The 27,690-nt window shown below is 34.4% G+C and overlaps 1 protein-coding gene across 8 annotated transcripts in view; it reads left to right on the plus strand.

The window, feature by feature from the left end:
* The window catches only part of ATRX (ATRX, chromatin remodeler), a 262,193-nt gene that overhangs the window by 219,428 nt on the left and 15,075 nt on the right, over nucleotides 1–27,690 (plus strand). For all 8 annotated transcript variants that reach the window (XM_011384940.2, XM_011384947.2, XM_011384944.2 and 5 more), the window contains 2 exons: nucleotides 14,351–14,528; nucleotides 15,805–15,999. In XM_011384940.2, coding sequence (XP_011383242.1) covers nucleotides 14,351–14,528; nucleotides 15,805–15,999 — 373 coding nt within the window. The remainder of the gene's footprint in view (nucleotides 1–14,350; nucleotides 14,529–15,804; nucleotides 16,000–27,690) is intronic.

Raw genomic sequence — 27,690 nt, forward strand, 5'->3', positions numbered from 1 at the left:
ATATTATAAATAATGCTGCAATGAACATATGGATTCACATGTCCCTTTGAAGTAGTGATTTTGGTTTCTTTAGATAAATACTCAGAAATTGGACTACTGGGTCCTTCTTTGTCTCCTTTGTCTCTTGTTATAGCCTCTGTTTCAAAGTCACTTTTGTCTGGTATAAGTATTGCTACCCCAGCTTTTTTATTTGTTTCTGTTTTCATGAAAGATATTTTCCCATCCCTTTACTTTCAGTCTATGTGTGTCTTCTGATCTGAAATGAGTCTGGTAGGCCGCATATGTAAGGGTCTTATTTTCTTATCCATTTAGCCACCCTGTCTTTTGATTGGAGCATTTAATACATTTACATTTAAAGTAATCGTTGATAGATATTTAGTTATTGCCACTTTAGTATTTATATTTTTGGTCTTTTTTTCTTCTTCTTCTTAAAGCTGTTCCTCCAACATTTTCTTTAATACTGGCTTGGTAGTGATGAACTCTTAAGCTTCTTCCTATCTGAGAAGCTCTTTATCTGTCCTTTGATTTTAAATGATAGCTTTGTTGGATAGAGTAACCTTGGTTGTAGGTTCTTGATTTTCATCACTTTGGATATTTCATGCCAATCCTTCTGGCTTGCAAAGTTTCTCTTGATAAATCAGTCAACAGTCTTATGGGAGTTCCCTTGTAGGTAACTGTTTTTCCCTTGCTTCTTTTAAGAATCTCTCTTTGATTTTAACCTTTGTCATTTTAACTATGATGTGTCTTGGTGTTGGCCTCTTTGGGTTCATCTTGTTTGGGAGTCTGTGGGCTTCCTAGGCTTGGATGTCTATTTTCTTCGCCAGGTCAAGGAATTTTTCAGTAATTATTCCTTCAAATACATTTTCAGCCCTTTACTCTCTCTCCTCTCTTTCTGATACTCCTATGATGTGAATGTTGTTACACTTGACGTTTTCGCAGAGGTCCCTTAAAACAGCAGTCCACAACCTTTTTGGCACCAGGGACTGTTGCTCCTATGAGAATTGAACATCTGATGATCTGAGGTGGAGCTGAGGCGGTGATGCTAGCGCTGGGAAGCGGCTGCAAATACAGTTGAAGCTTTGCTTTCTCGCTCATTGCTGTGTGGCCCAGTTCCTAACAGGCCACAGACAGTGTACCAGTCCACGGCCCGGGGGTTGGGGACCCCTGCCTTAAAATATTCTCAACTTTTTAATTTTTTCTTGTTGCTGTTCTGATTAGATGTTTTCTGCTACCTTACCTTCTAAATCACTTATTCAAGCCTCTGCTTCATCTAATCTACTGTTGATTCCTCCTAAGGTATTCTTCACTTCTGTTAACTATATTCCTCATTTCTGACTGGTTCTATTTTATGTTTTCTATCCATTTTTGTTTTCTCTGTTAAAGTCCTCACTGAGTTCATCTGTTCTTCCCCTAAGTTCATTGAGCATCCTTATAACTAGTGTTTTGAAAACTACATCTGGTAGACTGCTTGTGTTCATTTTGTTTAGTTGTTTTTCTAGAACTTTGTTCTATTCTTTCATGTGGGACATATTTCTTTGTCTCTCCAGTTTGTCTGCCTATCTGTGTTTGTTTCTTTGTATTAGATAGGGCTGCTCTGTCTCCCAGTCTTAGTAGAGTGGCCTTATATAGTAGGTGTCCTGTGAGGCCCAGTGGTGCAGTCTTCCTGGTCACCTGAGCCAGGTGCTCCAGATGTGTCCCTTGTATGGGTTGTGTGTGTTCTCCTATTGTAGTTGAGCCTCAATTGCTGTTTGCACACCAATGGGAGGAATTGACTTTCATACTGATTGGTTATGAGGATTGTCTGGTGAATACAGTGGAGGAGTTATTGTACAGGGCAGGATTCACTTAAATAGGGTTCCGGTGCCTGCCCAGTCTGCCCTTTGTGTGTGTCGTCCTCGGATGTGGCCTCTCATGGTCCAGAAGTGGCTACCACTCTGGGCTTGGAAGTGCCTTGAGATGCCAAGCCACAAACTGTGACTGAATGCTGCTAATGCCAGGCTTGGGGCTGCTTAACAAGTCGTACAGGGCACTCTGAGGCCAAATGCCACTTGTTCGGGTTTTGTGAACCTTTGAGAAGATTTCGGAGTCTGCAGCATGAGCCAAGACAGGCCATTTTTATGGAAAAGCCACTGGAATATGCTTGGTTAGACCTGCAAGTTGGGTGGGGCAGGATCTCAGGAAATTTCTAGGGTGGAGTGACCAGTGTTCCCAGGTTGATGGAGATTCATGTATGGCGGCTGCCTGCATGTGCAGGTTGAGTGGGGGAGGACTCAACAAAGAAACAGTAGATTCTTAAGGCACTTCTGTCTGGGAGAAAGCTGCCTCTCCAGCCCTTGCCCTGAAGCCAGACAATCTATTTTCTCTCCCTATGTCCATGGTGCCTTTGAAGTTGCTGCCCCAGCACTGGAGCTCAGTGCAAGTGAGTTCTTCTTCAAGTAATTCCATGTGTGGGCCCTTTAGAAAAACACCTGAGATTCCAGCAGCCCTTATCTCACTCAGCCGCAGTCTCTTCTAGTTTTCACAGCCATAAGTTGTGGGACTTCTCTTCCTAGCACTGGAACTCTTGGCTAGGGAGCCTGGTATGGGCTGGGACCCCTCACTCTTCCAGGGGGACCTCTGCAGCTGAAAAACCCCTCCCAGTTTTTAACTGCCACATGCAGGTGTGAGACCCACCCATTCAGCACCTCTGCCCCTCTGCTTGTCCTGCCAGTTTCGAGGTAACCCTTTCTGTATGATTTTAGTTGTAGGACTTCTGTTCATTTAGACTTCAGGTGACTCCCAATTATGGTTGTTCTATAGTTTAGCTGTAATTTTGATGTGGTTGTGAGAGGAGGCAAGCACAGGGTTTACCTACTCCACCATCTTGACCAGAAAATCAAGACTATTTCATTTTTTAAGTGTTTGTAAATAATACTGTATTTTTAATTTTTGTTTTCACATGTTCGTTGCTAGTATATAGAAATCTAATGGATTTTTGTGTTGCTATTTTACCTGTGATCTTGATGAACTCACTTATTTGTTCTGGGAATTTGTCCTTGAGACTTTCTACTTAGACCATTATGTTATTTGCAAGTAAGGATAGTTTTATTTCTTTCTATCTGATCTGTATGCTGTTTATTTACTTTTCTAACCTTATTGCACTGAGTAGAACTTCAGTAATATGTTGAATAGAAGTGATGAGTGTGGACATCCTTGCCTTCTTGATGTTAAGAGAAGAACATTCATTGTTGATTAACTATGATAGCTGCAGATTTTTTGTAGATACTCTTTCAAATTGAGGAAGTTCCCCCTCAATTCCTCTTTATTCCTGGTTTGCTGAGAATTTTTATTGTGAATGAGTATTTAATTCTTTCAGATGCCTTTTCTGTCTCATTTAATATCATTTTTTTTTCTTTAGCGTGTTATGGTATATTACATAGATTAATATTCAAATATTAAAGAAGCCTTGCATTCCTGGAATAAACCCCACTTGATCATGGTGTATAATTCTTTTTATATAATACTGGTTTTTATTTGCTAATGTTTTGTTGGAGGATATTTATGAGATGCTGGTTTGTATATAGTTGTTTTTGTACTGTCTTTGTCCAATATTGGTATGAAGATAGTATTTTTCTCATAAACTGAGTCGAGAAGTGTTCTTTTTTATTTTCTGAAAGAGATGTATAGGATTTGTGTTAATTATTCTTAAATTTTGGTAGAATTTGCCAGTGAAACTTTCTGGCCTTGGAGATTTCTTTTTGGGGAGTTTTTAAATCACTAGTATTCAATTTCCTTAGTAGTTATAGAGCTACTCAAATTATCTATTTCATATTGAATGAGTTGTGGTAGTTTGTGCTTTTTAAGGAATTGTTTCATTTCACCTAAAATTCAAATTTATGCATAGATTGTTCATTGCATTGCCTTATTATCCTTTTGATGTTTGCAGTGTCTGTAGTGATAGCTTGTTTCATTCATGGTATTGGTAATTTGTATATTCTCGTGTTTTTTAGTCTTGCTAGAGGTTTGTCAGTTTTATGGATCTTTCAAAGAACCAGCTTATTGTTTTGTTGATTTTCTCTATTTTTTTCCTTTCTATTTTTCAGTTTCATCTTGCTTTGACTTTATTTCGCTCATATTTTTTCTTTTTTGAGGTGGACCCTTAGATTACTAATTTAAGACTTTTCCTCTTTTCTAATACAAGCATTTGGTACTGTGTTATAAATTTGAATTATAACATTTAAATTTATGTCATAAATTTAATTCGTATTATAAATTTCCGTCTTAGCACTGCTTTAGCTGTGTTAGACAAATTTTGATATATTTTCATTTCCATTCAATTCAGTGTACTTTTTTCCTTTGCGACTTCCGCTTTGACTCATAGCTAGAAGTATGTTGTTTAATTTCCAAGCATTTGGAGATTTCTAGTATTCAGGTATTGATTTCTAGTTTGATTCAGTTCTATTCAGAGAATATACTCTGTGTGATATCAGTTATTTTAAATTTGTTGTGCTTTGTTTTATGGCTCAAGATATGGTATATCTTGATATATCATAGATGTGCCCTTGAAATTAATGTATTTTCCTGTGATTGGGTGGAGTGTTATATAAATATTGATCAGAGTCTGTTCTTTTTTGGGGTTGTTGTGTTCTTTATTCTTGCTGGTTTTCTGTCTAGTTGGTTATTTTTGAGAGAAGAAGGTTGAAGCCTCCAACTATAATAGTGAGTTTGTGTGTTTTTCCTTTCAGTTTTTGCTTCCCATATTGTCAGCTCTGTTGTTTCAGATGTACACATTTAGGATTGTAATATCTCTCCCTATCTTTCATAAATTTTCTTTGCTCTGAAACCTACTTTATCTGATACCAATAATAGCCACTCTTGCTTTACTTTGATTGATGTTTACATGAATATCTTTTTTCATCCTTTTACTTTCAACCTACCTATTTTGTTAAATTCAAAGTGAGTATCTTGTTCACAGTATATAGTTGGGTCATGTTCTTTTTTTATTATGGTGACATTGGTTAACAAGATCCAATAAGTTTCAAGTGTACAATTCAACAGTATATTACATTGCGTGTTCACCGCCCATAGTTAGATTTCTTTCTGTCACCACATGTTTGATCCCTTTTACCCTCATCTACTCGCCCCCCCACTCAGGAACCACTAGTCTATTGTCCATGCCCATGAGTCTCTGTTTGTTGCTTTTAGGTTTATATCCCACATATAAGTGATATCATGCGGTTTTCAACTTTTTCTGTCTGCCTTATTTTGGGGTTATGTTTTATTTTTTAACTCTGTTCATCTTCTTTTAAAAGGTGTGTATATAGTATTTGCATTTTTTATTGAGGTATAATTGACATATATTAGTTTCAGATGTACAACCATTTACATTTAATATAGGGCTTGAGGCTGCCATTTTATTTTTGTTCAATCTGTTATCTTTTATTCTATTTTCTTTTGTTTCTGATTTATTTTCCACCCTTCCTGTGGGTTACGTTTACCTTTTTTGGAATTCTATTTTGATTCATCTATAGTGTTTTTTAATGTATCTTTGTATAACTTATAGTGGTTGCTCTAAGTATTACATTATGTATATATGGCATCATAGTCTACTGGTGTCATCGCTGTATCATTTTGATTGAAATATGGGAACCTTATCCCTTTATGTCTCTTTGTCCCTCTCGTTTGTAATATAATTATCTTAAGTGTTTTTCTACATAGATTACCACATCAGACAGTGTAATAATTTTTTCTTCCACTATCAAACATAATTTTGAAAACTTGAAGGAAACTATTCACTCATATTTTGTTCTTTTTATTGTTTCTTCTTTCCTAATGTTTCACTATTCCTTCTTTTATCATTGCCTTTCTTCTTTGAGAACTTCTTTATTCATTCTTTTAGAGCAGGTCTGCTGGCAGGATTCTTTGAGTACCTTCATCTGAGAATTTCTTGACGACTTCATTGTTGAAGAATTCTGGGTTGGCAGCTCTTTCAGCACTTGAAAAACATCGTGCCACTTCCTTCTCGTCTTCATGATTTCTTATGAAAGACCTGCTGTTTTTATGAGTTTGGCTTTTTTAGATTCCACACGTTAGTGATATCATATAGTACTTATCTTTTTCTGTTGAATTTATCTCACTTAGCATAATTTGTTCAAGGTCCATCCCTGTGACAAGATGTCCTTCTTTCTCAGCTTAATAAATACTACATTGTATATATACATCATATTTTCCTTATCCATTCATCCATTGAGGAGTACTCAGGTTGTTTCCATATCATGGCTATTGTGAATAATGTTGTAGTAAACATGGGAATGCATATATCTCTTTGACATCCTGTTTTCATTTCTTCTGTGTATATACCCAGAAGTGCAATTGCTGGATTATATGGAAGATCTACTTTTAATTTTTTTGAGGAACCTCCATATTGTTTTCCATAGTGGCTGAAGTAATTAGTGAATGTAGACAGCAATATTTTATTATAATCATTAAACATACTATGAGACCAGAACTTAATTATTCTAACCACTGTAAAGCAATGATAATTATATAATGTGGTAGAGGTGTTAATTGTCATTACAATGGCAATCATACTACAATATATAAATGTATCAAATTAACATGTTGTACGCCTTATTTTATACAATGTTTTATTTCAAATATATATATATTTTTTTAAAACTGCTGTTTTTTTTAATTGTTCTTTTCCCCTATCAGAAAGGTTCTGTTTCTCACTTCTTTCAAGATTTTTTTCTTTATCTTAGTTTTTAGAAGTTTGTCTAGTATGTGTGTTAGTATGGATTTCTTTGACTTTACTCTGTTTGTGCTTTATTTATCTTGAATCTATAGGTTGTGTTTCTTGCTAAATTTTGGTAATTTTCAGCCATTACATTTTGAATATTTTTATAACCCCTTCTTTTTTCATCTCCTTGAGGACTCTGATGACAAGAATATTAGATCTTTTATTATAGTGTCCTGTAGGTCCCTGAGTCTCTGTTTTTGTTTTGTTTTGTTTTTATTTGGTTTCTGTCTGTTGTTTAGATTGGGTCATTTCTATTGTTTTGTTTTCAAAGTTCATCGAATCTTTTGTTTTCTATATTCTACTGTGGAGCCCATCTATTGAGTTTTTTGTTTTTGTATTTTTCAGTTTTAAAATTTCCATTTGGTTCTTCTTTATAACTTCTATTTCTTTGCCAAAACTATTTTTTTATTTCTCTCAAGTGTGTTAATAATTGCTTATCTAAACATTTTTATAATGACTGTTTTTTAAATCTGTGACAGTTTTAACATCTATGTCATCTCAATGTTTGTGTTTGCTGATTGTCTTTTCTCATTGAAGTTGAGATTTTCCTGGTTCTTGTTATGACAAGGATCTATTTATGTATTTATTTTTAAATTTTTAATTAAGTTTATTGGGGTAACATTGGTTAATACAATTATATAATTTTCAGATGTACATTATCATTTGACATCTGTATATTCTATTCTGCGTTTACCACCCAGAGTCCAGTTTCCTTCAGCTACCATATATTTGATCCCATTTACCCACTTCAACCTCCCCCAAACCTTATATTTGACCCCCTTTACCCTGTCTACCTCCCCGCTTCTCCCCCACCCCACTAGTAACCAGTAGTCTATAGTCCTCTGGTAACCACTGGCCTATAGTCCATGTCCACGAGTCTCTGTCCTGCTCATTTGTTGCTTTTAAGTTTATATCCCACATGTAAGTGATATCATGGGATTTTCAACCTTTTCTGTCTGGCTTATTTCGCTTAGCATGATTATCTCGAGGTACATCCAGGTTGTCACAAATGGCAGTATTTCATCTCTTCTTATGGCTGAGTAATGTTTCATTGTATATATGTACCACAGCTTCTTTATCCAATCATCTATAGTAGGACAGTTTGGTTGCTTCCGTGTCCTGGCCACTGTGAATAATGCTGCTATGAACATGAGTGTGCAAATATCTTTTCGGATATGGATTTTTAAGTCTTTGGGGTAAATACCCAGTAGAGGGATTGCTGGATCATATGGTAGATCAATTCCTAGTTTTTTGAAGAACCTCCATACTATTTTCCATAGTGGCTGTACCAATTTGCAGTCCCACCAGCAGTGTATGAGGGTTCCTTTTTCTCCGTATCCCCTCCAACATTTTTAATTACTTGTCCTGTTGATTGTAGCTATTCTAACAGGTGTGAGATGGTATCTCGTTGTGGTTTTGATTTGCATTTCCCTAATAGTTAGCGATGTTGAGCATCTTTTCATATATTTGTTGGCCATTTTTATTGTATGTCCTCTAGGGAGAAGTGTCTGTTCAGGTCCTCTGCCCATTTTTTGTTGGATCATTTGTTTTTTTGTTGTTATTGAGTTGTATGAGTTCTTTGTATATTTTGGATATTAGGCCTTTATCGGAGGTGTTGCTTTAAGTCCAAGGTCCTTTGGCAAGGGGTCTGACAAAAATCTATTTAAATTGGGTGTTTGGTTATTATGTCATGAGAATGGGATCTTATTTAAATCTTCTGTTATAGCATATTCTGATACATATTCTGACGGGACATGAAGTTCCCAAACCTCATTACTGTCCATTGAGATTGGAAGTTCAGTGTACCCAGTAGGCTTCTGCCGATACTATCCTGGCTGGGAGGGTTAGGATTGCCTATTTACAACCCACTCTCATTGTCCTCTACTGACACTATAGGGGGTGACTTACTGCTGTTTGGGTGGTGGTATAATTCCTGCCTCTCCACTAGGCTTTCTTTGATACTACCTCAGTAGGGAATGATAGGGTTTTTCTTACATCCGCTGGGTAGGGGCAGATGTTCTGGTTCCCTACATGGTCTTGACACTGCTGTGTCAGGGGGAAAACCTTGTTAACTCAGCCTTTTCTGACACCATCCTGGCATTGCCTTTTTATAACAAGCTGAAGGTAGAAGTCTGGGCTTCCGACTCAGCCTTTAGTGACAAGGGTGGAAGTGCACTGCGTTTTTTCTGTACTGTTTGACTGGAGTTGAGCAGTTAGTATTTTAAAGTTTTCTGCCTTGCTAGATTGCCCCTTTTTGGTCGTTTGTCTAGAGAGCGCAGGTTTTTCTTGGAAATTTTTTTGACAGCACCCACTGGTGTTTCCAGGTTGCTGGGTTCTTCAGCACTCGGTCTGGGATATATAAGACAAATAGAAAGCCCATGGAACTCACTGCCATGTTGTTTCTTAGGTCCCAAGGTCCCTAGCCAGTCTGCCTCCTCCTCCTCAGCTTTCAGAAAGTTCTTAGATTTGTTTTATATATAATATTTAGGAGTTTTATCTGTACTTATTGTGAGGAATAGGAACCAGTATATCCACTCCATCTTTCCAGAAATGGAAGTCTAAAGATTAAACTTTTTAGAGAATTATTGTATCTGTCTTTTGGCAAGTATGTATGTGCATCTAGATGTGAGATTGCTGAGTAAAAGATATGTCTATATTTGGTTTTAGCTTATACTACCAGAACATTTTTCCAGAATGATTGTACCAGTTTGCACTCACACCAGTAGTGTGTTTCAGTTGTTCTCTTTCTTCATTATCACTTGATGGGTTTTTCTTTTAAGTCATTGCGATAGATATGTAGTGGTAAGGCTTCATAGTCTTAACCTGTATTTCTCTGAGAATGAATTCCAGGTGGTTTGTAGATTTAAATGTGGAAGCTTCAACAATAAAGGTTTTAGAAGGAAACAGCAAAGTGTATTTTCCTAATCTTGCTGTAAGAAAATTGTCATAAACAAGACACACAAAGTACTAACCATAAAAGGAAAGGTTGATAAGTTGAGCTTCATTAAGATTAAGAACTATATTCATCAAAGGCATTTCACATTAAGAATGAAAAAACAAACCACAAAGTAGAAGCTATTTTCAAATACATAAATCCAAAAACTCTTATCTAGAATTTACAAAGAATTTTTAAAAATCAGTTGGATAAACCAGACAAACCCATAGAACGATGGACAAAAAACTTGAAAAGGGCAAAAGACAATATCCAAATGGCCAGCAAACATACAAAAAGGTGCTGATGTTTATTAATCATCAGATAAATGCAAATTAAGAATGTTTTTGACAAAAGTACAAAAGTATTTCAGTGGAGGAAGGATAACATTTTCAACAAATGGGATTGAAACAATTGGATATTCATAAGCTGAAAATGAACCCTTGACCCTAAACCTCATCTTTTGACAAAAATCAAGTCAAAATTATCATAAATCTAAATTGAAAACATTATACTTGTTTAAGAAAACACAGAAGAAAATCCTCAGGAACCTAGATAAGGCACAGAGTTCTTAAATGACACCAAAGGCATTTAATCCATTAAAGAAAACTATCAATACATGGACAATCAAAATTAAAAACTTTTGTCTGTGAGAGACCTTGTAAGAAGAGGAAAAGACAAGCCATAGACTTGGAAAAAAATATTTGGAAATAGCTTATCTAACAAAGGGCTCATAAAGAATTCTCTAAATGTAACAATAAGAAAACAAACAATATTCAGTTAGAAAAGGCCAAGAACTTAAACTGACACTTCACTCAAGAGGATCTATGCATGGCAAATAAGCACATGAAAAGATGTTCAACATCTCTAGCCAATAGGGAAATATAAATTAGTCACAGCCAGATAGCACTTCATATCTCTCAGTATGGTTAAAATAATAAATAGTGACACTATCAAATGCTGGCGAGGATGCAGAGAAACTGGATCTTTCTTGCAATGCTGGTAAAATGGCACAGCCACTCTTCCTGAAAAAACAATTTGGTAGTTTAAAAAAAATAAACATATGCCTACCATACAACCCTGCCATCACGTTCTTGAAAATTTATGCCAGGAAAATGAAAACTTATTTTCACATAGAAACCCATTCACAGATGTTCATAGCAGCTTTATTTGTAACAGCCTAAAACTGAAGACACCCCAGATGTCCTTTAATGCGTGAATGGATAAACAAATTGTGGTATATGCATATAATGGAACACTGCTCAGCAATAAGAAGGAATGAACTATTGATATTGATCTAAGAACAACTTGGGTGGATCTCAAGGGTATTATGCTGAGTGAAAAATGCCAATCTCCAAAGGTTATGTACTTTATGATTCCATAAGGCATTCTTGATGTGACAGAATTATAGTGATAGAGAACAGATTAGTGATTGCCAGATATTTAGGGTTCAGGGGAAGATATAAATATAAATACTAAGGGATAACACAAAGAAAGGTTTTTTGTGGTGATGAAACAGTTCTGTATCCTACTTGTAAAAGTTACACGGTTCAACATATATGATAAAATTTTACAGAGCTGTGCATCAAACAAAATAGTCCATATAGAAACTGGTGAAATCCAAATCAACTGTGTGCCTAAATACATAGTATTATGCCAGTGTCAATATCCTGGTTTTGATAATATACTTTAGTTACATAAGTTATTACCATTGGGGAAAGTGGATGAAGGGTACATGAAAACTCTCTGAACTACTGCTGTACATTCTTGCAACCCTTAAACTATTTTTAAAGGTTATAATTTAAAAAAGGCAATACCATGAGTTGTCAAGGATCTGGAACAGCTAGAACACTCATATACTGCTGGCTGGAATGTAAATTGGAATAGCCACTTTGGAGAACTCTTTGTGCAGCTTTAGCAGTACAATACATATACCGTATAACCCAGCAATTCTACTTTTAGATATATACCTAACAAAATACTTCCGTGTTTTTACCAGCAGATATATATATACAAGAAGGTTTATAGCAGCACTATTCAAATAGTGGTTCATATTTTAATTGTTTTGAGTGTATACTTGAATACTGATGTTTAGTATTAAAGCATCTAAAAATATCATGGTTAATTTATCTCAGTATAGACTACATATTCCAGACTGAATAATATTAAAGGTTAAATAGTTGTAAAATAATTCTTAATACCAGTTCTGTCACTTGACCGTTTCTTTGTTTATTTTTCTTTTGGAGGCAAATTAAACAACTTTGCTTCCCACTTGTATGCTTTTAAAAACCAAAACATGTCGTTGGCCACATCTATACCTTATAAATAAATACCTCTATTATTGTAAATTAGACTGCATTACAATTGTTTTTTATTAAATTTATTGGAGTGACATTGGTTAATAAAATTATATGGGTTTCAAGTGTACAAATCAATAATACATCATATGTATATTGCATTGTGTGTTCACCACCCAGAGTTAAATTTCTTTCTATCACCATATATTTGACCCCCATTGCCCTTACCTGTCCTCCAACCCCCCATTCCCTCTGATAACCACTAATATACTGTCCTTGTCCATGAGTCTCTGCTTGGTTGTCTTGTTTGTTGCTTTCAGTTTCATATCCCATATATGAGAGAAATCTTATGGTTCTCAACTTTTTCTGTCTGACTTATTTTGCTTAGCATGAATATCTTAAGATCCATCCATGTTGTCGCAAATGGCAAAATTTCATCTTTTCATCTTCCTAGTCTATCTTAGTATTTGGGATGCATAACAGTTTTTATAAGCATGACTTTTAAACCCATTCAGCTCTTCGTTAATGGTAGATACCAAAGTGTTTTAAAGTTCTCTACAAGGTTTTCTGTTTTTTTGTGTGTGTTTTAACTTACATAGTTTACACCATTCTATATGCTTGATCTTTTTGCTGGTGTGGAATAGATGTAAATAGCTGGAGTAATTTTGTGACAGCATTTACCCATAACTCTTAAATATTCCACTAATTAAAAAGAGCACAGTTTGTTTTCTGTGATAAATATGTATTATTAGAGAAGCATAAAGAACAAAAAAATTATTGTAATCCCAGTGACCAGAGATAACCACTGTTATCATTGTAGGTATGTATGTTTTGTTTTTCAATGCATTTGCAGTTATACTTAATAGGGTTCTATATCCTTTTTTTCCACATAAATTGTAGAATTTTAATGGTAGTGTAACCTGTTGAATAGCTAGGATATAATTTAGTTCTCTGTGTTATACATATTTTTTGTTTTCAACCTTATGTTCTTATAAGGCTTGGTATATAAAGGCATTTTGTGGAGGTGGTTGAGAACTTATTATATTCTAGGAGTTTTCTAAGTTACCAACGGTAAACAAATTATATAGTTATCCAATGGAATATTATGCAGCTACCAAGGATGATGTTTATCATGAAATTTGAGGTAATGCCCAAAATATAAACTGTATATACAGATACTATCTTGTCTCTGTAAAGCCAAAAATATATATGCTTAGGAAAAAGAAACCTATAGGAAATGTACCATGATTTGAATAGAGATTGTTTCTGGGAAGTAGAACTGAGTAATTTTTTTTTTCTTTAAACTTGTTTACATTTTCAGAAAGTTATGTATACTCTTTTAAAAATTTTTCTTTATATCAAAATAATATATTTTCATATTAAAAAAAACACATTGTATTATAAGCCTTAAAATTAAAACCAATCCCTTTACCAACCCCTTCCTACCCATGATTTCTACTCTGTAGGTAATCGATATCAACTCTTGGCAATTGTTCTGGTATTTACTTACATACATCCTTTCTACAGTCTAAGGTGTGAATTTACCCACATGTATACACACACTTTTACTTATTCATTTTCTCAATATATATTTTTCATAATATTTGCCTAAATCAGTTTGGAGTATTTGCTTTATTGTGACTATGTAAATATTCACACTTATTCCATTATTGAAATACTATGATTACTTTTCCTTTTTTGTATACCTGTTTGATTTTGTTTTTACCACTTGCTTAGTTTTCTATGAACCTATCACTCATTCCCAAATTCTCCTACAGAAGTATGAATTCTTGTGCTCTGACAGCAGATTATTTCAGTTTCATTTTTTTTTTTCCTTGAACACATCCTTCCTGGAGCCCTCTGTCTTCTTGATCCTCTTTTAGCTACCTCAGTACCTTGCATCTATCTAACTTCTCATCTATCATTACGCTAATCGTAATTGCATATCAGTCACCCCTACTACACTCAGCTCCTTGGGCACTGTCATTTTGATATACTTAGTTCTCATAATAGTACCAAACACAATATGGACTTCGAGTTATAGATTAAATTTCTACATTTACTCAGAAATCTGTAAAATACTGTGAATACTTGTAAACGTGATTTTCATATTTATCTTTATTCCCAAATCAGATGATCTCATTTGCCAGCAATAAGATTCTTCCTGGGCAGATAAATCTTCAACCTGACTCTTTAGACATGTCTTTTCTTCTTCAATAAGTGAGAAATGAATTCTCTGCACTCCTAATTGTTCAAAAAACTGCCTTAAGATTTAAAAGTCATAATTAAAATATCTGTGAAACAATCATTACTAAAGCATTTGTTCTATATTTTCATTTTCAGAGGACGATTGTTTATCATTTCCACCAAAGCAGGATCTCTTGGCATTAATCTGGTAGCTGCTAATCGAGTGATTATATTCGATGCTTCTTGGAATCCATCTTATGACATCCAGAGTATATTCAGAGTTTATCGCTTTGGACAAACTAAACCTGTGTATGTATATAGGTTCTTAGCTCAGGTAGGTTTATAATTTATAGTCTCATTCTTTTTTTCATATCGAAAGGTTGGGTGAAACTGATAACGTTTTTCGAGTGCAGAACATATATGCATTAGAGGGGCAAACAAAGTTGAAAACATCATTCCTACATGTAAAGCAGTGGAAATCAATTTTGGCCTCTCATGATTTTCTCTTTTGTATTTTGTCCATATCTGTGATGTCAGCTTTCTCAGATTGAGATGGATTTGCATGGGTGAACAGATTTAGCATTTTCTTGCTAGTTCAGGAAAGTAAAACATTTATAGTTCTTTTACTTAGCATACATAGAAAAGTCAGTAACTAAATCTAATTTGCTTATAGACATGAAGGTCAAATGATCATTGTTTTTAGTAGCCACCAGATAGCCTCTTAATTTCAAGAGTGTGGATCAATATGAAGAAAAAGTTAACTTTTTATAGTAACGAATATATATTATTTTCTGGGTAAGAATATTAAAGTCATTACCTTTAAATATAAATTCAGGTATTAAAAACAGATACTGAAATTTAAGAAAAATAAATGAAATGAAATTGGTGGATGCAGTTCAAGGTAATAACAGGTTTATAGAATCAAGTTTTTCTTTTAAATGGTACATCTGCTTTGGGAGTGGTTGCTATCCTCTTCATCTCCCTACAAATCTGGGCTTCTCAATCAGAGACTGGTTTTTATTGGTAGATCCTGGTTCATTTGATCCTCATTAGTACATGATATAATTGGTAAACTACACCATAAATTCTTTCTTATTATTTAAATTAAGAGCCCCTTTACATTCTAATTTAGAATGCCAAATATGTAATAGGGCGTTTTAGTTATATTTTCTGTCTTGAAATTATAGAAGGTAAGGCTCGATATAAAGATTGTTTATAGTGATTGCTGAGAGCTTATCATATTCCATTGAAAAGGAATTAAGCTGCTCTCTTGCATTCTTATTTCAGTAACCCCCTAAAATCTTATTTTATGTACTCCTTTATTTCTACTTACCTTGGTTATCTAACTGCTGTCCTACTTCCACCACGTTCAGAAATATATAAAGCAACACACATATCATATTAGTAAGAGAATTATTTTTGTCGAGATAAACTATGCTGAACAGATAAAATTTCTCATGAATTAAGTAGCATTACCAATAAAATTTGCTTTATGGCAGTATATTACTATGAAGTTTTGCCATTTTGTATTACCCAATAACTATATTTCTTCTTGATTAAGTTTCATGTTTACAATATTTATTTGTATATTGTTCCTTCTTTTTACAAAGGGAACCATGGAAGATAAAATTTATGATCGGCAAGTAACTAAGCAGTCACTGTCTTTTAGAGTTGTTGATCAGCAGCAGGTCGAGCGTCATTTTACCATGAACGAGCTTACTGAACTTTATACCTTTGAGCCAGACTTATTAGATGACCCTAATTCAGAAAAAAAGAAGAAAAGGGATACTCCTATGTTGCCAAAGGTAAACATCTTTAGATTATTAGCTTAAAAAAGCCAAGATGGACCAAGGAAATTTTACTACTACTATAAAAATTAGTCATCTGACTAAAGCTATATTTTAGAATTTTCAAAGAGAATAAAATTATATTTAATGAAAGGGTGCTTGGTCAATTTTCCATATAACACCACAAAAAGATAGTATAATCTGAAATACATATTTTATGCAAAATAAAAAGTTCGATCTTGCAGAAAAAGGTTTCTAAGTTGAAACCTTAAAGGAAATAGGATGGTTCTCTTTTAATAACCTCCAGTAGAGGGCATCCATAATTTTAATAATTGTATATGAAAGTTAATGTTCTCTTCCTTAACATTTCTTGCTGTCATATAGCAATTAAGAATCAGCAAATAAAAGTGTTTCTTACTTGATATATTTCACTGTCATAAAGCAGGTAAGATATGGAAAAGGACCTTAGAAGTAATCTAGTGAATCCCTCTTGTTTTATAGATGAAGAAACTTAAGGTCAGAGACGTTCAGTGACTTGTCCACAATTTTCAGCTAATAAGTGGCAGGGCCAGGACGAGTATCTATATCTGGCTTCCGGTCCATCGTTCTTGGATAAGAAAACATTTTTAGTATTAATATAGAAATTTAATATAATGGTAAATATTTTGACCTTTTTGAACATAAGAGAAAACTATATGTTCTCTGATCTAAATAAGGAGTTTATTTAAACCTATTCTAGTTATCTAAAAAGCCGTCTGGGGGGAATTGTTGGGGGTACTTTTCCTGTTACCTTGGTTTCAAATTCAAGCACTTAATATTCCATATATCTATCTCTTAAGAGATTTGGGAAAGCATCTGTCAGATTGTGGTATCGCTCTACCAAAGCCACTTTAGTCATTTGTAAAAAAACCTCAAAAGTATGTTCTCGATATGGTTGGACACATTTAATTAAAGTAAAAGGTAACAATAATAATTACTAATTCTAATATAAATTATTTATTTATCCAGTTAATTTTTAACATAAATGTCAAAGTAACATGAATGTTAAGCATTTAGAATTTTTTAATGTCCTTTGTCTACATAAGCAAATATTTGGTTTTCTAATCTTATTGAACTTTTCTTCCATTTAAAGTTCACTGGTAGAACATTTAGAAAAGAGTTTTTATGACAACCTCTATCAAATCCCTTTGATAATGATTTAGGGCCACATGGGGGTTTAAATCTACCATTTTAATATTTTATTTAAAATATTTAAAAAATCATTTTAGTTTCAGTGATATGAAATATTAAACTGGTAGCAATTTCGTTTTCTTTCTTAATTATATTATTACATAATGTGAGTAGGATTCTTGAATAGTCTTCAGAAAATTTTCTGTAGGCAAACAAATTTGTTTATATACCTTTAAAACCACACAAGCACAAATGGAATCGTTTCATACATACTCTTAACGCAACTTGCTCTTTTCATCTAGGTGTTTCTTGAACACCTTTCCGTATTGATACATATCCCTTTTTTTAACTCATATCTCCAACATCTTTCCTATTAGTTACTTACTTTTGTATGGCAAGAAGTATTCTTTTAAGGACTTGCACATATGTTTATAATTTTAAGGATAGTGAAGTCCCTTTTCAATTTGAGAATGATTTTATATCTAATTAGCATATTTCCTAAAATTATACTTTAAACTTCAACTTTTATGAGAAATAGCCCATAATTAGTAATATTTCTGATAGGAAGCAAACATTCTGATTTGAAAAGGGGTAATTGCTTTGAAATTATTCATTATATGGTAAATTTCTGACTGTATGAAATCTGTTTAATTTGATGAATATTTATTGATTGTTTGCTGACATTGAGGTGTACTGTGAGGGTGTATGAAGAACAAAACATTGTCTATGCTTTAGAGAAGATAAAATTAGCAGGAAAGAAATGCTATTTGTTATAGGATATCTGGAAAAAAGCCATCTGTTTTATAACTTGGCACTCCGAGTCATCAAAGATGACATGCTTTCATTTACAGACTTTACTTACTGTATTTCGATTCTGGTGCTATTACCCTTTGCCCAAGAACAAAAAGGAAAAGGAATAGTGAGTGTTACAGTAGCACAAAGTGCCTCCCTCAACCCTCCCACAACTCTTTCCAAAAGGAAATTAATAGTTAACTCATAGATTTCTTACTGGGTTTCATACTCTGCTAAACAATTTATTCAGATTACCTTCCTTAAGCCAGCAGCAACTGCTAAGCCAGTGGTGCTGTTTTCATTTTCGAGGTGAAGAAATTAAGGCTTGGAGAGGTTATGTAACTTACCTAAGTTTACACACCTACGTAGTGGTGAAGCTGGCCTTCAAACCAAATCTGCCCAACTTGAAAGCATGTACTCTTAATCATTACACTTTGTTGCCTCCCAAATGGAGATTAGAAAGTTAATTCCAAGTATAAGAAACAAGACAGAGGACCTGGGATTCCTAGAATTGAGTGGCATTTAGAATGCTTTATTTTATTTTAAATAAAGCTGGATTTTAAAATATAGAATCATTTCACAGACAATACTATTGTGTGATATAACTATTAAGGTTGTATAATATAACCAGTTTAGCTCGACTTGTGAAGTCGTAAATTCCTCAGATAGTTAGAAAGCTAGAAAGTTTACAAAGGTCTTTCTCATGCATATTTATTATCTGAAGAAACTGAGGCTTAGAAAGTTTGTGATTACCCAAGAGTGCATGGCCAATATGTGTTAGAGCTAGAACTTAACCCAGTAGTTTTCAAATCATATTCGAAGGAGCCCCCAGGAGATCTGCAGAGGTGCTCCAGGGCTACCATGTGACTAAGTGAGTAGGGAAAGGCCAGACAGGCAGCACTCCAAGCCCCGCATTCCATTTCAATCAGAGCCCTGTTCCTTTTATCTTTTTTATATGTTGGACTGCAACATAAGATTTAATTTAAATAGAGGATGGTACTGCCTTTTAAAAAATATTTTAAAAACACGGATGTCTTTTTAACTATCACAGCAACTGCAATCTGTCAGGAATCTAAAAGGGAATACAATTAGATATATAGGAGATTTACCTGAAGGAATTGATAATCTACTTGGGGAGAGAAAAGCAACATTCTTAAAAATCAAAGAATGAAGATACTGAATGTTTTTGCTGTAGTATAGTAGCTCCCCCTTCCATTCATTACTATCCACAGATTCAGGCATCCACTGGGGGTCTTGGAATATATCTCCTGTGGATAAGGGGAGAGTACTGTATATGGTTAAAAAATAGAGATACAATTTTGATGGGAAAAGGTCGGACTGATTGGCCCATAAGAGATGGTTAGTATTTAATTGTATTAGAGAAGAATGAGATGTGAATGTAGAGTCAAACAATATGTGCAAAGGGAAAGGTAAAAATCTATGGACCAGACTCAAGGTGTGATTAATAAATTGGCCAGAGGGAGAGTTAAAATTGGATGGGTAAGGTAGAGCAAGCTTGTAGAGAGCCATGAAAGGTAAATGGAGGCATTTTAATTTAAAATAGTATTCACTATAAGTTCATGAATGGTGCTGTTGTATGATGATTATGGGCTTTGGGAAAATTAGCCTGGCAGTAAAATGCAGATGAGGACATTAATAGAATAATGATTGCAGAATGAATCAAACATGTCAGAAAATAAATGATAGAACTTAGTAACTAATGGTAGACTATAGCTTTTAGTCTGTAGGCAGTGAAAATTTTAAATAATGAAGCTTATTTATTCATCGATTAAAAACTTTTCAGATGCCTGTGATGTCCCAATCATTGTGCTAGTTCCTAAGGATACATTGCTAAATAAGACTAGGTTCCTGCTCCCAAGGAGCCTGTAGTCTAATAAGCATACCCTAAGAAGTAAATTTAATAAAAGTTATGGGTTCTATAAAAGAAATCTGTACAGGCACCAAGGAAGGAATATTCAGTTCTTTCTTGGAAAAGTTTGGGATGGGGAGTTGACATTAGGAAGACTAGAACTGATGTTGAAAATAGAAGTTGGGTAGCTATTTGCATTGCTGCAAGGGCAGAATTTGAAGGCCCTTCAAGAGCAGGAGCAGAGAAAAAGAAACATGTGCATGAAACAACATGGCAAGTTTCAGGAGTCTCAAGTAGTTAAAAATAAATAGTGGGGTGTAAGGAGGTAATGGTAGAGTAACGGTGGGTATGGGAAGAGGTGAGAGGAAAGACTGGAAAGGTAGATGGGAATCAGATCATAGAAGTCAGAGAGTTTGAACATTGTGTTATATATAGGCTGTGGAATCTATTTTATGATTTTAAGCGCAAGGCTAACATCAAATTTTCTTTTTAGAAAAATCACTGATTTTTCATTTTAGAAAAGTCAGCATACAGGTTGGATTGGAGAAAAGAAAATGGATGTTAAGATACTTTTTAGGATACTATTAAAATTATCCAGGTGAGAGAAGTAATGCAGACCTGAAGTAAAGTGATAGCAATGGGGATAGAGAAGTACCAGGCACAATGTGTAGGAACTCTAAATATTAACTTTGTTCCCTAGGCTTCAATTTAGAATGTTATGTAACTCTGCTTACTACTGTTTGGTTTTGATTTCTTTTAATGAAAATTTGAAAATTGGCCTTCTCTGAAAACGGGTACAAATAGGTGTTTTTGATATTCATAGTGAGGGATTTCTTAGTATTTGAACCTGCTCTTATTAAAGACATTTGAAAGTTGGTTCCTGTTATTATAGTATAATTGCAAACACCTTCTTTTTTATATATAATTTTTAAGATGAAAGGCTGCTATAGATGATGCATTTTCCTTTCCCCTCAAATTGCTATTTAAATAATGATTAAATTACATGCCTTTTTAAGTTAAATTTTCTTTGTCCTTTGATAGTTCTGAAAGTATTTTCAACTTACTTAATATGTGATTATTATATCTCTTTCTGCCTTATCACTTCCTCTTTAAGTCATTATTATATAATTCCTCTTCCTGTATTTCTGTTCTTGTTTACTTATTTTACTTCTCCACTTTCTAATTAAATTTAACATGTCAGGCTCAATTTATTAACCACCTGTTTTTCTTTTTATCTTTGCAGCTCTTTAAAGGCAAGAATAATATTCTTTGCTCCTTTTCTTTCATTTATAGTGAATTATACAGTACTAGCACTTTTATATGGCTCTTTTTGAAATTCTGGTCACCTTTACAGTGATATTTAACTAAACTTTTAATTGCTTTTTAATGATCCACATGTCATTGAAAAGTGGTGTTAGAATTAGACTTACTTTTGCAAGCAGTAAAATTGGAGTGAAGAATGATTTGTCTTGTCACAGCAGGTTTATGAAAGGAAGAGAATTGGAGCTTTAATTCCTGTCTTCAGTTCTATACTGAATCATCTATCTTAGTTCTATTTACCACCCTAACCCATGAGTTATTTTTTGTTAAATCTCCTCATTGATTTCTTGCTGTTGTTGGTTCTTTTGCTGCTTTTCATTTTTTGAAATATACGGTCTTCTAGTCCTGTGAACCTGTTTTTTAATATATTGATTTTAGGGTTCCCTGAATCATGTCTACCAAGTATCTGTGCATCTCGCTTTAGTTGTTCAGGATAATAATGTTCCTCAGCCATTTTGAAACGTCTAATTTATGAATAGTTTAACACAGGTTTCTAGTGGTAATAGATTTGTTGACTGATTCTTAAACTTTTTGTTTTCTTTAATATTAGGGTAATATGTAACCTCTTAATGTTTATGTAAATTATGTTAGGGAAAGTACCTTTCCTGGTAATAAACTTATGAATTACACAGATATCAGAGATGAAAATTTTGGTCAAGGTCATTTTTCATAATATTTTTAAGTGAGTATACAGCCTAAGCTCTGTACCCTTTATTAAGAAAACAAAAGTCAGTAAAACTGACATAGAAGTTTTTTTGCACTTCTTTTTTTTTGTCACTCTCTGTCTTTTTAAATGTGGACTGTATGTTGGTAATTACAGGGAGAACAAATGGGGATTTAAACTAAAGTACCCAAAGTGAGGCTTTAGGTTTGCTTCCTCCACCCTGATGTGTATAATTTTCTCTCTTTGTCTTTAGTCCTTTATTCAAGTTTTGATAGCTCAGAGGATAGTTTAATGAACAGAAATGTTGTTGTGTAGTTTTATTAGCCAGCAGATGGTAATATAAGGTTTTACCTTAGTCATACTTAACATTAGAGAGAAATATACTCCAATAAAATAATTTGATATGAAGTATAAAATAGCTTATCAATCTATTTCAGGAACACACAGACATTTACTTTTGAGAATAAGGGTTCAAAAGGACCCATTTAATTGTAGGACCGATGTTAGTAACCTGTATAGCATATTAAACCACATGGTGGCACATGAACTCAATTTTTGTTGACATGTACCTCTAAGGAGCCATACTCATAACTGAAGCATATATGAAGTTTGATGTCATTGTCTCTTACTTCTCTTCCTCTTAAAACAAATTCTAGTATTGTTTCTATATTTGCATTCACTGGCCTAAAAATGATTATTATTCATCTGAATAAGAATAAATCGCTGGAAATCTTAATAGTTTAGAAAAATTGTTTTAATGCTACCATTTCTTTGTAAGTTGTAAAAAGTCACCTATTCAGTGTTTGCTGGGGCGTTCAATGCCAAGTAAAAAGAGGAAATGGTTTAAGCCCTGTCCTTTCCCGCAGGTAACCTACTAAACGACCCTTTTTTAGGGTATAATCTTAGTCAAACCACATAAACTTTCCAAGCCTCACTTCCCTCGATAAGAAGATAGCAGGACCTACCTCACAGAGGAGATAATCCATGTAAAGCACATTGCCTAGCACATAATAAGTAAGTGCTCAAATGTTCGCTGCTATTTTGTTTACATAATTTTTATTAATATTACCATTATACTTGGTTCATTTTCTCTGAAACCAATATAGACTTAAAGTTTTGGAATTTCACAGGAGTCATATGAGGTCCTGTTCTTTAGGAGAAGATTAAGCTCAACATATCACAGATTAGAAGAAGCGTATAAAACATTTAGGGACCAGAGGCAATAGTCTCAGCTAGGTTGCAGAAGAAACAGATATTTCAGGCTTGAACTCTCCTAGAAATCAATTATCAAGAGGAAATATAATACTTAATTACCAGATATTGCTAATCACTTCTAGTGATATTAGCATGCACTTGACTATGAACCATTACACTTTCAAGGATTTTTTTCCTTAAATAATACATACAATTTTAGAATTGCCTACCTTATAGCCAGCTAATACCTTTGTAGTAATTTTTTAAAGTGAAAGGGTGCTTCTAGTGTCCCTTCACAAACTACAAAATAAATACTTGTTAATAGACTAACCATGCTTTATTTAAAGTGCTGTTTTGTCTCTTGTTTTGATTGTATCACCTTATAACACAAGAAAGACTATTAAGGAGCCAAAGTCACCAAGTATTTTAGGAAAAACGTTTGGATTAAAGAGATCATGGTGCCAGTAATGCCCCTAAATAGCAGTCTTCCTAACTCTGGTAAGCTTTTACAAATCACTGCTAATGGAACAAATGAACTTTTGTTCTAAAATTGCAAGCTGACCATTATAAGTAAATGACTGACATGCCTTTAAAATAGCACGTTTCCTTGCGTGTAGTCCTTAGACTAACCTGCAGCTTGATAAAAATGCATTGGATTCCTGCCTTCATCCAAGACTGAATCAATTTCTTGGGAGGGGGCCCTGAGAATCTTTTTAACAAAGTCCACCACTGTTGTGGGTAGCATGGTTGCCTCTATAATCATCAGCTAAAACTTTGAATTAAGAATAATAATGAACAGTAACTAACATTTATTTGAGTGCTTTTTATGCTAGGCACTCTACTAAGGGCTTTACCAGCATTGAATTATTCAATCCTTATAGCCACCTTTCAAAGCTGGTGCAGTTTATTTCTATTTTATAGATTATGAAATTATGGCATAGAGAATTGGTGGTGCCTACATTTAATCTCGGTGCCATGACTCCAGAGCCCAAACTCTTTAACCACTACACTATTGTACAGACATTATATGTTGTATGAATAAACTTATGGAAGAAGTAAATTAAGGCACTCTCCTTTGATATGGCTTCATACTTTTTTTTTATTTCCAACCCTTTTTTTCATTGAGATATAATGACATATAACATTATATTAGTTTCAGGTGTACAACATAATGATTCTATATATATATATATATATATATACATTATGAAATGATCACCACAATAATCTAGTTAACATCCATCACCGCACATAGTTACAGAATTTTTTCTTGTGATGAGAACTTTTAAGGTCTGTTCTCTTAGCAACTTTCAAATATATAGTACAGTATTATTAACTATAGTCACTATGCTGTACATTACATCACCAGAACTTATAACTGGAAGTTTATGCCCTTTGACAAATATCTCCCCATTTCACACATAAAATACCAGCTCCTTGTAAGCACTACTCTACTCTGTTTCTATTAAGTTCAGCTTTTTTAGATTCCATATATAAGTGAGATCATCTAGTATTTATCATTTTCAGTCTGACTTACTTCACTTAGCATAATGCTTTCAAGATCCATCCATGTTGTTGGCTGAATAATATTCCTGTGTGTGTGTGTGTGTGTGTGTGTGTGTGTGTGTGTGTGTGTGTGTGTGTGTGTGTGTGTGTGTGTATTCATCCATCCATCAGTGGACACTTAGGCTGTTTCCATGTCTTGGCTATTGTAAATAATTTTTAAAAATGAACGTGGGGTACAGATATCTTTTCAAATTAGTGGTTTTATTTCCTTTGGATAAATACCCAGAAGTGGAATTCTTGGGTCATATATTAGATCTATTTTTAATATTGTTGAGAAAACTCCATATTGTTTTCCATAGTGGCTGCACCAGTTTACATTCCAATTAACCGTACACAAGGTTCCCTTTCCTCCACATCTTCACACTTTGGGTTTATGGAAAGGCATTTTCAGTGTTATCAAGGTATGTAATATTAGAGAGTATAGATTTTATCCTTTAATTACTGCAAAATCCTAGAGTGGCAAAGCCAATCCCAATCCTCTTAAATTATCTTTGATGCTGAATTTATTGATTTTCATCCCTGAGTCAGTATAGCATAAGGGTTAAAAGCAGGAGCCCTTGGGCAAGACCACCTGGGTTTGAATCTTGACCTTAGTCAAGTTATTTGACTTCCCTGTGCCTCAGTTTCTTGATATATAATTCTGAGAAATTTATATCTTATTTTTCAAAAATCCCATCCTCTTTATTTTCACTCCTTTTGAGACTTATTACTACATGCTTGCCCTTCTGTTTTAGCTTCCATATCTTCTAGCTTTTCTTTTGCATTTCTTATTTCTTTATCCTTCTCTTCTAGAAGAGTGCCTCAGTCTGATCTCCTGACTCCTTTAAGTTATTCTTCAGCTGTACCTCTCCTGCTATTTATACTATCCATTGAGTTATTTATTTCAGTGGTTATCCTTAATATTTAATTTTTATTCTTTTTAGATAATTTTTGTTTTAATTTCATATTACTAATATCTTCCCTTGTTTCCCTAGGTAAACTTGTCATGCTTATTTTGAATTTTTGGTACATCTTTTTCAACAACTCTGCTTCAGACTGCATATGGTACCAGTTTATTGTCACCCCAAAGAGGTCGTGTGTGTGTGTGTGTGTGTCTATAAGTTCTTAGAATTCATGTTTCCTTTTACCTTATGTAGTCTCTGCAGGTTAGTTGTGGGGGAGGGAGCCAGCCTATGCTGATTCAGGGTTTTATAAATCTTATCAGTATATGGGGATAATAATAGTATGTACTTCATAGAGTTATTATAAAAGTTCAGTTAGATATTTCATGTGAAGTTCTTAGAACAGTGTTAACGTGCAGTTACGCATTCAATTTAGCTTTAAAAAGTCTGTAGAGAGGTGACGTGGATTCAGATCCCAGCTTTAGAAAACTGTTTTGATATGTCAAAACAGGGCTCCCCAACCTCTAGGCCACAGACCAATACCAGTCCGTGACCTGTTAGGAACCAGGCCATACAACAGGAGGTGAGCGGTGGTCAAGTGAGTGAAGTTTCATCTGTATTTGCAGTTGCTCCCCAGCACTAGCATCACCACCTCAGCTCCACCTCAGCTCATCAGGCAATAGATTTTCATTGCAGCACCGGTCCCTGGTGCCAAAAAGGTTGAGGACTGCTGTGTTAAAATATAGAGCTAACTAGGGGTAAAGTTACTGACCAGTCTTTTAGACTTTGGGCTGTCCCAAAAGTCTGCCACATAGTCTAATGTTGTTTCTTATTGCAAAGAAAATAGGGGGGGGAAATGGTTAACCAAATTTTTTCCTATTGTGAAAATTTTCAAACAAGGAAAATAGAGTAGATAATTTTTTTACCCATCTCCTAGATTTAGTAAATGTTAATATTTTGCCACATTTGCCTCCTTTATTTTTATGAAATATTTTGTTACAAGATTATATTTCACTTGTAAATATTTCAGTATAAATCTGAAATATAAAGACATTTTTAAGACAATAATAGCTGCATTTATTTGACACTTACTGTGTATAGGGTACCTTACAGAGAGGAAACTGAAGCAGTGAGCTTAAGTAACCTGCCCAGTCACACAGTTATTAATATACTACTGAGACTCCAACCCAGTCCATGCTCTCACAGGCCCTGTGCTGACCTCAACTATAGTTCCAGTCCATTTGTAACTGTTTAGTGGTGTGTCTCTTCTATCAGACAGGAAGCCCCTTTGTAGCAGAACCATAACTGATTTAATCTCTATTCCTTTCACTCTCAGTAGATGTTGGAGATGTTGAAGCTCCTTCATTCTCTATGCTTCTCCCTCTTAATACCCTCCTTGAGTGAGCTTATCTGTGCTTTCGGCTTTAATTCCTACCTCCTGGAGGAAGACTTCTACAGAAGGCATTATGGCCGAGTCTCTAACCTCTATTCCACCCCAGATGACTAGTCTTGAGTCTGTCTTACTAATTTCATCCTTCTTACTAGTAATTGGTTTAGGAATGAGGATACGCTCATTGAGACTAAGGGGTCATTTGCTGGGGAGCTTCTGGGAAAGGTTTCCTTTCTTCTAAGAGAGAATCATTGGAAATGACAGTGTCTCTTCTTCCTGGAAATGTTGTCAGTTTTGGATGCATCCTGGAACTACTACTGCAGCTTTTGTGCTAATAGCTAAGGATGGAGCCAGCAGCAAGGGTGGCAGAGTGGATAGCTGGAAAGAGTCTTTGTCTTTGTCAGCACTCATGCTACCTTAATGCTGCTAAACTTTCTCATAGGGAAATTAAACATTGTCACTGCTGAAGCTATTGAGAGTAGGTTTTCTGATATTTGTAGTTGAAAGCATCCTTACTGATACAACCAGGGCATTATGACTTTTGTGGGCCCCGTTCTACAAAACAGTTTCTTCTTAAGTCATATTTTATAATCATATTGGCATAAAGATGAATATATTAATATTATATATTAAATCATCTTTGATAGACATTTCTTATATAACCACAATACCATAAACTTAATAATGTCTTAATTCCCTAACATCATCTAATGCCACAGTCATATTCAAATTATACCAGTTGTCTGCAAAATGTTTTTTTATAGGTGCTTTGTTCAAATCAGGATCCACTCAAGGTACACAAACTGCATTTGGTTGTTGTGTCTCTTTGTTAAGTTCCTTTTAATTTAGTGCAGTCACTTCC

The sequence above is a fragment of the Pteropus vampyrus genome, unplaced genomic scaffold (genome assembly GCF_000151845.1).
Source record: "Pteropus vampyrus isolate Shadow unplaced genomic scaffold, Pvam_2.0 Scaffold635, whole genome shotgun sequence".
Lineage (NCBI taxonomy): Eukaryota > Metazoa > Chordata > Mammalia > Chiroptera > Pteropodidae > Pteropus > Pteropus vampyrus.